Below are 11,784 nucleotides of genomic sequence, written 5' to 3' on the forward strand. Positions count from 1 at the left end.
ATATGGACCAGATGCGTGTCTCTATGCTATGGAATTTAGCTGCGGAACACCATTGAGTTTTGCGAGAACTATATCTAGGTACTAAATGTATTATTTAGTAGCCCATTCGCTCAATAGATGTAAGGAACAAATTATGATTATTTTCTTAACTTACAAAAAAAATTAAAGTGAAGAAACTTGTATGTGATATTATAGTTCGGCCATTCAGAGAATGCGTTCCTGACACGTCGCGATTGAACTGACGACGTAACTTTGCAATGGCGTTGCAGTTACGATAAAAATATTTTTGCTGGTTGTTTACCGTTTTAACAATTGAGGAGCATTAAAACAACATTATTATATCAATAATCAATGAATGTAGTTACGTCGTCAGTTCAATCGCGACGTGTCAGGAACGCATTCTCTGAATGGCCGAACTATAACACAGCGAATGGACAAATAAATATTGTATTTTATACCTACCATTATTATCAAGAAAATAAGCGGATTTCTATCATGGGCGTAACAACTATGAATTTGAGATTACAAGAGAAATCTACAAGGTATTTAAAAAAATATAGGTTTGCATATCACTTTTACATATTTGGCATACATTTATTGTTGAGATTGACAGCTTATATTTAAATTGAATAAATAATAACTTTATGGAATGTACGAGTAATTTTGTTTAAAAATAAATTGTAAAATAATAATATCATTTCCTTATATTGAGGTATCTTTTACAAAGTTTCAATCTTATATTTTAAAAATAATATCAATTATTATGTGAACAGTTTAATGTATAATAAAAATAAATGCATTTCTTGCCTGTGTTGTGATTGGCTGGCGCTACAAACAACTGACCAATCACAGCTTAAAACTTGGTTCTAAATGCGAAATCAAATATAATATGTATAATAACTGCCAGTTTTGGCATAAAATTATATTCTCAGTGCTCATAGCTTAACATAAAATATCTTATTTTTAATGTAAGAAGGCAAAATACCTTAAGTTTCAAAATATCTTTGGTTTTAAGTATTGTGTCGCTTAATTGTTTGAGAATTAAATCAGATTCTTATAATTAAATGTTTGTGCTTTAAATTATTAAGCTTTTTCTTTCTATACTCCTAGGACATACAAACATATATGAAGTTGACTTTTTACTCTAAAATACAGACTTTTTATGAATATACCCTAGTGTTTATGACCTCCTTTGGCATTAAAGAAACTATAAGTGACTAGAAATGATTTCAAACAGACTTAAATCTTTATTTTGTGCAGGAATAATAAGCTAATTAATACTAAAACGAACCTGCTTGTGAACCAAAAAGTAACCACGCAAGCAATCTATCAAAAGAACGATACTATGTCAGGTAACAAAATAAAACTCTGAGAATAACTTAGACAGCTAATACACACACATTCCATATCTTTCTTAAGCCCTTAAAAATATTTCCATCTCACTCTACAAACGGGAATTAACACTTTATCTACATACCATGGAAAGACATTACCCATGGAGAACAAAATGACTAGCGGAGATGTCATAATGCAAAATCTCATAAGAAAGTAGCGCGACAATATGCGGGTGTTCGGGGGTCGAAGAACGTTACTAGCTCCACCTTTAACACTCCTTCTATGGAACCCGCTTATTATTTTCTAAATATAACCACCAATCAATCATTTTGATTCGACAAGGAACCCGGACTCCGGTCTCGTTAGTCTTAATAACTGTTCACGCCAACCGTACGTTGCTTGGCCTACAAGAAGGCGCCTGACTTACCTTACTTACGACATCTCCGCTATCTTTCTCTCCTCCGTGACATAACCTTAAAACTACGGTATTATGAAGAATCATCCAATGCTTTGTAAGGAATGCTTGAATTGTAATAACTTGCTCAAATTCGTGAAAACCAAGTCTTGAGGATTTGATATAATGAAGTAAACCAGTCCAAGTAATGATAGAACCGCCCGCCATATTGAAAAATGCGTCCAAGTGTGATAGAACGTTGGTATTGTAGGCTGAAATTAGAATTGAGTTGTGTTATAAAATGGTTAGGTATTTCTTTTGTAACATTTGAAAAAGCATTGTATTTTGCGAAACAGATACCTTCATAACGACATATAAACTTGCTCCTTATTTATCTTTTTAATAAATTATTATAGGTAATTGAAATAATTTAAGTGCATTATGGCAATGGGAAGCATGCAGTAGTGAGAATAAGCTATTCAGGCAATAAATGAATTTCTGTTTGGAACATTGCTAATCGTTTTGAAATAGTATCGTAGCTTTTCAGAAATAAGCCACTTGTTTTTTAGCGTAATTTCCATTTCCACTAGTATCCGACTATTAACCATACCAAGGGTTATCAAGTTATTTGGGTAGCTGCATTGAGAAGGTCAGATAGGCAGTCGCTCTATGAAAAACACTGGCACCTACTCAGCTGTTTCCAGTCAGACTAGAAGCTGACCCGAACAAAGTTGTCTCATAGAAAAAGGTAAGACAGACGAAATAAATATTTGCAAAAACTCACCGTAGTAACATTACTGGTAATATTACTGACGAGCGGAGCATACTGGTAGACCATCAGCTCGTCGTACATTCTAGCTGCCGTACAGACGAGCAGACAAGCTGTGTATAGCATCACTAGAACTATTGGCTGAAAGTATGGCTGCAAGCCTTTTGTTAGGTCTAGGCTGGTTACGTCCAATCTGGAATGTGGTGAGAAGTTGGGTTAGTTTAATGGTATTCAAATTCTAATAAGATACTTTAGGAAGCCTTGTGAAATTAGTTACAATTGTCTATGTTACTGATTTGTGGGGGACAGTCGCTCGACGCAAAGCATTGACACTGAGCTGTGCCAATTAGATTGGAAGCCGACCTCGACATAGCTGGGAAAAGTTCAGACATAATGATAGTATGGTACTTTTGTGTTCGACAACTAAAGCCTAAAGCAGTGGTTCTTAACCGGTGGTCCGCGGACCACTGGTGGTCCCTGGAGGCATTCCAAGTGGTCCGCGAAGCTTAGCTTCGCGACGTTGCTATACTACGTTATCTAACTTTATTTTTATTGACTTATAATTGCGAGCGGTGGTTTTCGCATTCATGAAAATGTATGTTTGGGCTACATTTTAAGTACGTAATTTTGGTTTTGAGTCTTAAATAAAAAATAATTACAATTTCGCGCTCGCTTCGCTCGCGTATTCAGAAACTGTATGCGCTTAATTTTGCATTTGTCAACAAACAAACAGTTAAGTAGGTACGTTTGGGCTAAATTTTACGTAATAATTGGTTTAAGTCCGATAAAAATTTCGCGCTCACTTCGCTCGCGCATTTGGAAACTACATAAGCAACTTTTTCTTTATTTGCATTTGCTTACCTACACAACTCATGCGTTTAGCAGAGTGCTAATTAAGGTAAACCGATGAGGTGGTCCGGCAAGACAAACTTTAGTTAAAGTGGCATGACTAAAAGGTTAAGAACCACTGCTACAATCTACTGCTGCTACTAAGAGAGATCATTTCTCCCTTTTAAGTAAAATAACGCCTCAAAAAAGAAACTGATGTTTGTAACGTCAGCCTCTTTTCTTTACATGATAGTTCTAAATTATAAGTCAATTCTATCACTACAGTAAATGACGAAAATATATCAACAAAACTCACCGATCCAAAACCGAAAGCAGACACAGTACACAGAAGAAATAATACGAAGCTACATAAGGCATTGTAACCACTGCATGGAAGGACAGGTGTCCTGCGTCCAGTCCGTCGGAATAGCTGATGAGAAGTAGATGCATGAGGGATAGCCCGCCGAGTACGCCGTGACACGCGGGGGCGGAGGAACGCCATGCTTTCTGTAGGGTTAATGCCACGTCTAATGGTGTTAGGTCTCCTAGTCTGGAAATATGAAAGAGGGTATTATAGAAAAAGTTATGGAAACTGTGGCATATGTAAGGAGAGTTGAATGTATGTATGTCGTTGTGTAATTAAGACCAAGTTAAGTTTAGGGAATAAAAAAATACCTAATTAGAATCCCAAACCAAATCATTGGGTTTTTTACAGTCCCAAGCTCTGAAAGATTCTTGCTCAAGAAGAATCTTTCAACAATAAAATGTTAAAGTTACTGGTGGTATAGGTACTTATAAAGTAAGTACTTCAATAAAAAATAATCTTTTTCTTACAATCTTGTAATAAATAATTTCATCTTCAGTAAAATCACTTCACTTATTACCTTATAATCTAACTAAATCATGAAAAAATTATATTCTGTAAAATTGATAAAAACAGTATAAAATTTTTCCATTAAACAAAACACATACCTCAAATACTTATCACCATCTCTAGACTGCTGTGACTCCAGAATCCTATCCCTTGACACAGCTCTAAAAGTCCCACCACCTTGCAGATATATCTTCTCCGGTCTTCGAGAACCGAAAGGATCTAATCGGTCATCATTTGGTGATGTCAGGGGTGATGGTGATGAGAATGGATTGTCTATGTATTGATCATGGTATGGCATACTGGATTCTAAAGTTTCCAACATTGCTGTTAAGTCTGTTGGGCGAGCTGAAAAAGTAAAGTTTTACTTTTATTTAACTTGTGTTCTTTTCACTAAATATCCCAGAATTGAAATTGACTTATACTTAACAAAAAGTCTAACATTATAATTAATTGCATTGGAAGTAATGTAATGATTAATTTTAGAAATAAAAAACTTTTTACAAAAAAATAAAACTGACTCCCAAAAACACTGAAAAGCAAAAAAAAGTATTCTTAGGTGCATCAACCTAGAAATTGGTGTCTTGTGGATGATGATATGTTTATTTTGACGCCAACTTCTAAGTTGGTTACAAAAATTGTCTCCAGAACCCGTGCACAGTTTGTTTAAAAGTCATACTTTGACATTTCAAAAAAGTAGTCACCTGGTTTAGAGCCTGACTTATTTTTGCTGCTCTTAAACACTTTAGGGCTAACATCTCGTCCGTTAACGCTGCTTTCCTGCCTCTCATCTCTGACTTTCCTCCGAGTCTTCCTTGGTTTGTGACGCAGTTCCTTAGATATACCATTATTGTTCTCCACATCATTTGCTTCAATCTCCAGCTCACCGCTGAGGGTCACCACTTCATCTTTGTTGTATTCTTTTAGATAATCGTCTACCTGTAATTTTTGTATGAAAGGTTTATTAATAAAAAGTAATCAAACAATTAAAAATAATTGTTAAACATTGGCTTTAATATTACAATGATAAAAAAATTATAAACAACTGTAAATACACTATTTACAGTTGTGTTTTGTCTTGTGTTTGAATGTAATGTTTTTCCAAGTAAGTAAATTGTGTTGTTTGTCCAAGTGTGAAACTGGATGAAACAATACTGGAACTAAGGAATTTTCTAATATGAAATTGATTTATAAAATAACACTTTGCTAAATAAAACACAAAATATCATAAAAAAATCTAAACAAACTTACCCGTTCCAAAGCACTAAGACTAGACCCAGGTATTTCAAAATCATGCAAATCTCTATCCCGATGCCTCGACGAGTGACGCTTCTTCTTACGATAAGAAGGGCTCCTCTTCTCCTTATGTCCACTAGAAGGCCTCGACATAGTCTTCATGAATTTTTCATCCAAATGATTAGGGTCATGGGAGTAAAAAACAAATGAAGGATTCTTGTCCGACTTCTTAATTTCTTTTTCAACAAATCCTAGGATACCTTGTTTTATTTGATCGTGGATCGGTAGCTCAGTGTCTAGAGATTCGTGTTCGGATTTTATCCAGCTGTCCCGTTTAGATTTGTCGTTCGTAGGCTCCTCGGAAAGTGGAGTGTCGTCTGGTGCCGTATGACCGTTTGACATTTTTCGTGAACCGGAGCGACTGCGAGATCTTTTGGTTTTCTGCTTTGGAGACGGCGAACGAGCAGAAGTATGCACCTCTGCTATCTCCTCCTTCACATCTACACTCTTTCCAGGCTTCATTTTGAAGTATTTGAGGCGAAACCCCACGCAAATTACAAGCAATCTATTTAATTTATATTTTAACAATAATTAAACACACAAGCATGTTAAACTGCAGCAAATAAAATAAAAGAACGTAAACTTTATGCCTTCTATCACTTTTTAATACATTTTTATATGTATTTTACGATAATAATATTTATTTGAAAAACTGAAAACAAAGATCCACTAGTGAAATGTCAAATGTCAACACTGATGACGTCATTGTGACGTCAGCAAGAGGGCCTACGCAACTTACGTTCCGTTCCACATGGTGTTATTAAAGCAAAAAAGTTTGAGTTATAAAATAAGCATAAAATAAAAGTAGTAATTCTAATTTTAAAATGGATTTAACATAAGTTTTTTGAGATACAAAAATCAAGACTAATTTATTAAATTCGCGGGAAATTCATAATTCACGACAAAGTTAACACTGGAGGCGTTCGTGATTTTCTCAATCGCGATAATAATAGTATACCTCAGCATGGTTTTATGTCTTTGTTTTACGAGTTAAGTTCTTACAATTAAAAAATCCATAAGCATGCTTAGGGGTAGTAGATAAATGAGTACATAAAGGAGTTCAAGGGGTAATATATGAGGGTGTAGGTACAGCAGGGTATACATAGGGGCATTATATGTATAAGAAGAGTGCATAAGGGAGTACCTATATGGCATTACAAAAGAGAGTCAATAAGGATTGACTCTCTTTAAGGATCTTGTATAGGTACCTACATCTGATTAGTTAACAGCCTCAAACTGATAGCTCATAAGTGAAGTAGCCATCAAGCTTACAACCAGCTGTGGCTCCACACAAATCCTCATATACCTCCTTTGTACCTAAGAATTGAGGAAAATTGCATGAAAATCCGTTCGGTAGTATTTTTAGATTCTCACGCAAAGAGATACATGATTGAATGCTACTGAGTGCTACCAACCTTTAAATTACCTAACGAATCTAGGGATTATGAAGTGCTATTGATCACACGCTACAGGTACCTACCTAGCTAAGTATTTATTCTGCAACGTACCTAAAAGTCAAAAATTAAGTCTCGTTTTAACACAACAATCGAAAGCTTTACTCATATACTTAGTCATTAGGTATAGCCGTCGAGTTAGGAGCGCCAGCCGCGCCGGCCGTACCAGGCGTCAAACGGCTCCGTTGGACTCAGAAATTCGGAATGTAACTGACCTTCAGAATACGGCTTGGGTTACGTACAAGAGAGGAGCGGTTAGCGGTTTTTGTAGTTGAGCTTTTTTAAGAATTTTATCGGAACTTCATAAGACTTGTTGACCTTCTGATGTCCCTACACGGTAATGTCGGGCACCTCTTTTGCATTGACGAATAGGCTTTTTGAGCCAAGGGATCGATGGGAGCCCCAAAATTTTTTTAAGTTTCTAGGTACGTCCCTATTCAAATGCAAGAAGTCGTAAGGGTCCACTTCGAGCCTCACCGTAGTGATCAATAACTCATTTCCCTGCAATGGAAGGCACCTACTTATTAGCTTACAACATAGTTTGAAAATATCTTAAATTCCGTGAAACTTTAACAGGTTTAAGAAATACAGTCACCTACGTGGGTACTTAATAATCCTTTTCTTGGCAAGGGTTTCCTTAAAATAACCAAAATTTCAATCCATTATTTAATTTAAAAGAAAAAAGCAAGATCTAACGCACTTAAATTCAAGCGAGCGATTAAGCGCAAAGCTTTAACTTTGCACCACACCCAAACATATGGAAATTATTCAAATCGCAGCAACCAGACACAAGGCGTTTAATATCGTTTCAAGCAATTTAACCATTTATATTCATTTATGGTCAATTTGTCTAAAATAGGCTGACCTATGGCTGAGTGCTAATTATTCACAATAATGTAAGCAAATCTTAATATTTCGTAGTACAAACTAAATGAATAATTATCTATTCTAAAACTAGATTAAATGAACACCTGTTCGACACGAAGTAATAATAATAGTATGCCTTGAAAAACAGGTAAACAGTTACCTCAATCCAAAGCTAGTTTGACTTATAAGCACCGTTCAAAACTCTTCAAAAGTATCCTGTGAGGAGTTATTACGAAAGTATACCTACTTATAAGAATCAGACAAATGTTGGCTCACGACGTTAAGAGAAAAGTCGCCAAATCATAATGTAGCTATGTAAATTAACGATACCTGATCTAAAATTCTCAAAACCATTGAATCATCTTCGACTGATTCAAATCTTCGGAAATTGGACCCTCTTAACAAAAAATTATTGGTAGGTAAATAAAATAAATAAATAATGTCGGGACACCTTTTCACACACGGTCGGTTAGCCCCATGGTAAGTTATTAATTAACTTGTGTTATGGGTGCTAACACAACTGATAAACTGCATATAGCTACATATATACACATATTTATAAATACATATTGTAACACCCAGACCACGGCCAACAAACATGCTCATCCATCACACAAATGTCGACCGAACCGGGAATCGAACCCGGGACCCCAGGTTCTGCAGTCCGGCATGGTGACCATTGCGCCATCGAGGTATATAATTAAACTAGGTATAGGTACGGTATTTTCATAATATCTCTTTTGTAGCACTGGCGAGTGACAGCGACGAGAACAAATTTTTCGACGCCCTTTATTAGTTTTCAGTTTCTTTTTAACATAAATGTAGATTAAGTTAACTTCAAAATAATGTTAAGTTTATTTTAAAAGTAAATATATACTCACGTAGCATAGGCCTATGCTAGGCATTTTCGGGTCTGCAGAATTGTACCTAATTGAGTTTAGGTACGTGCCCCTGGAAACGCGAAGAAGCAACATAGATGGGTTAGGCAATAAAAGTCTGATACTCCTTGAAGCTCCACCTAAAGGGAGGAGTCATTTTTAAATTTCCCACCTACAAAAAGTAGATACCTACGAACCCATTTTGGCAAAACATGTATTTTCCACCGTTATTATTCTCCGTATAGGTTTCTAAAAAGATTATTTACAGCAGATACAATTTTTTTCTTCTAATAATTAGGTAGGTTACACCTACATACATTAATTTTACACAAATACTGACTTTACCTCAAATATGATTTTAAATGTGGTTTTTCCCCAGGATAGTATTGACCTCCACGTAGTACTTAAAAACAAAATGAATTTTCTAATCTAATCCGAGTTTTTATGCATATAATTCGATTTATACTTTTTAAAGTCAAAGTCAAAGTCAATATATAGCTATATTACGCCAGATTTAAATAAATATTAAGTATCAGTTGTTTTCAAAAATAACTTCCAATCTTCCAAGTCGGTAGCACTTCTGAGCGAAGTATTTTTCCCGGATTCGTATATTTTGAGTTTTTGGAAGTTTTTTACCGAAAAAGTTTATTGATGCTGTTTATGCAAAATACACACGTGCACAAATACGTCTTTTCTGATGCTTAGATGCTATATTTAGATATGTATTTTCCTATAAAATGATCTCGTTTGCCTTTAAAATCAGTATTCTATCTGATTACAATCTGGACTAATTAGCTATACATCAAAGTATTGATTGACCAGGTGTGAAGCAACTGGGCTGATTTATTCAAAGAACTTTCTGAGATGCGCAGGTGCCTCAATATGCAAAAATAAGAACCTAAAATGGTCTGTCATTTAAAAGCGCCTATCGACAAATGGAAAGATATCTGACACGTAAACAAGCAAAAACAAAAACGAGTAAACAAAAACAATATAAAGTAAAAACAATCCACTGGATATTCTTACACAATTTCCCTCTTTCCCCGCCCCTTTCCCCTGTCGAGGTCGTCCTCCCCTCTCAGAGGACAGCGAAAGGAACTTTCACTCACGGAATTTGGCGCTCAGTGGTTCGTGACGTCACTTTTGCGCAATTCGACGCAATGTGGTCCAGATCTGCGCAGTAAATGTTTCAAAAAACTTTGTAATGTAAATTAGGATTAGTGTAAACAATGGTTTGTGTGAATGTAAACATTGGTTGTGACGTAAATCTATGGTATACGATTTTTTTCGGTTTGGGTTAATAATTCTATGAGATGATTTTTTCGTTCTTCAGGTCACGGAAAAGTCATTATTTTTATCTAGGAAAAATAATTTTGTGACTCTTGTATAAAAGGACAATCACTTAATTTTATTGCGTTTAGAGATTAGGTAAATGTGTAAATAACATGATGCAAATGTTGATGCTTTTTATAGTGTTTTTCCTTGTGATGCATAAGCATTTTTTTGAGTTTTTATTGGTAGGTAACACACCTATTATAAGGTAGCTAAAAAACTGTATTTATTGGCTTTGCTCGTGTCTTTTTTACAAATCACAGGTGTCAATAGAAGCTTATTTAAGTGTCAATAAATTTAATGTTCGTCTGTATAGATAGGTATGGAAAAATAAAATAAAGAATTAAATAGCCATTTAATTTATTGTGACATTAAAATTGATTCATAAAATCTACATTAGTTTGGTCCAATAATAATCATTATTAAAATTTAATACAACGCTAACTGCGTTAACTTATAAAATGTAATATAATAGACATTTATTATACTTTTTATTTCTATCCCAACACCAATATTGCAAATATTTTACACAATAATTATTTACATCTCGGCGGGACACCTTTACAAAATGTTTTACACAAAATTTTGTCCCCAATAAATAATCGTCTATTTGGCACAAAATTAAAAATATTTTTGAAATTAGAATCCGAAACAAATTTTGCACGAATCATCCGCCTTCACTAAAATTAAATATAAAAACTTAATTTAATAATTATTGCAATAAGTGACGTAACTCGTCTTTTTTAAATATTTTTAATATAAAAATTAGATTAACACTTTTTATTTCTTTTATATTTTATAAAAAAGTATAACACATTTTACGACACGTTTTACAAACTTACAACGAGAATAATCTCTTTTTAATCACTATTCTTAGTACCAAACAATAGAGGGCACATTTTCCTTATATTTACAGATCGCTTAACTAACTAAAAGTTCATAGAACGTACTAGAAATATATCATAGATATATGGGATAAACATTACCAGCTTTCGACGAAGACGATCCTGTGTAAACTCGACACCAATCGGATCGTGATCGTTTAGTCGCTGGTAAAACTAAAACATTAACACATCTAATAGTCCCGTCCAATAGAATTCCAGAGAAAATTACCTTTCCCGAATTTTATGGAGGGATAGTGTAAAAGACGCCTATTAATTCCCGGCCTCACGACGTACTCGTCGATACAAAGAACCGTAGAAAATTCGGCAGTCTACAAACTCGGCGACTGTGCTGCGATTTGCGTTTGCGCCGCAAAACGAAGCCAGTCATCGTGCCGTCCGCATTACCGCGGCTCTCACGCACCCTTATATACAACTTAAATAAATTATGTACACTACTTATAGACTAAACGAGAGTATTAATTTATAAGCAGTACGGATGACAGAACTGGTAGACGAGCCTCTGACTCCTTTCTGTTTTCTTCATGATTCCCTTCTTGTAGTACTGTCGGATGCTCCTGGAGAGTTTGTCATAGTTCATGGCAGGCCTGTTCTTTCTCTTGCCCCACAGCCTGGCGACGCGGACTGAATCCTCAATCTTGAATACGCCGTTACCTGTGGAGTACGAGTTGAATTAAACATTTTGTTCAATAAATCGGATACGCGATTCTTATTTTTTGAGAGACATTACACGAACGTGATGTTTAGTACAGGTTGACTTTTTTATAAAATTGAAAAGGTTAGATGACTACACATTCCGCTATAATATATTTCGAAGTCTTTTAAATATTCTTCAAGATTTTTAGCTACTACTAAAGC

General features: G+C 35.0%; 2 protein-coding genes across 8 annotated transcripts in view; both read right to left on the reverse strand.

Moving 5' to 3' along the window:
• Window positions 1–439: 439 nt before the first annotated feature.
• On the reverse strand, window positions 440–6,172 carry LOC124632706. Its single transcript, XM_047167654.1, has 6 exons — window positions 5,449–6,172; window positions 4,902–5,136; window positions 4,299–4,545; window positions 3,643–3,876; window positions 2,514–2,691; window positions 440–2,001 (listed from the first exon to the last, which is right to left on the reverse strand). Exons 1-6 carry the CDS (start codon window positions 5,953–5,955, stop codon window positions 1,834–1,836), a joined length of 1,569 nt encoding a protein of 522 aa, XP_047023610.1. The 5' UTR covers window positions 5,956–6,172; the 3' UTR covers window positions 440–1,833.
• A 4,195-nt stretch (window positions 6,173–10,367) lies between these two features.
• Window positions 10,368–11,784, reverse strand: part of LOC124632846 (DNA-binding protein D-ETS-4-like) — a 40,885-nt gene continuing 39,468 nt past the window's right edge. For all 7 annotated transcript variants that reach the window (XM_047167832.1, XM_047167837.1, XM_047167835.1 and 4 more), the window contains one exon: window positions 10,368–11,580. In XM_047167832.1, the coding sequence (XP_047023788.1) occupies window positions 11,390–11,580 (191 nt within the window). In that variant the 3' untranslated portion in view covers window positions 10,368–11,389. The remainder of the gene's footprint in view (window positions 11,581–11,784) is intronic.

The sequence above is a fragment of the Helicoverpa zea genome, chromosome 8, assembly GCF_022581195.2.
Source record: "Helicoverpa zea isolate HzStark_Cry1AcR chromosome 8, ilHelZeax1.1, whole genome shotgun sequence".
NCBI classification, from domain to species: domain Eukaryota; kingdom Metazoa; phylum Arthropoda; class Insecta; order Lepidoptera; family Noctuidae; genus Helicoverpa; species Helicoverpa zea.

What these genes read in the sequence shown, in the direction of transcription:
- LOC124632706 (XM_047167654.1), bottom strand. Translation starts at nt 5,955, where the DNA reads ATGAAGCCTGGAAAGAGTGTAGATGTGAAGGAGGAGATAGCAGAGGTG. An exon ending in GATGGTGATAAGTATTTGAG is followed by an intron (nt 3,877 to 4,298) that starts GTATGTGTTTTG and finishes TCATATTTCCAG; the next exon opens with ACTAGGAGACCTAACACCAT. An exon ending in TTACCAGTAATGTTACTACG is followed by an intron (nt 2,002 to 2,513) that starts GTGAGTTTTTGC and finishes TTCTAATTTCAG; the next exon opens with CCTACAATACCAACGTTCTA.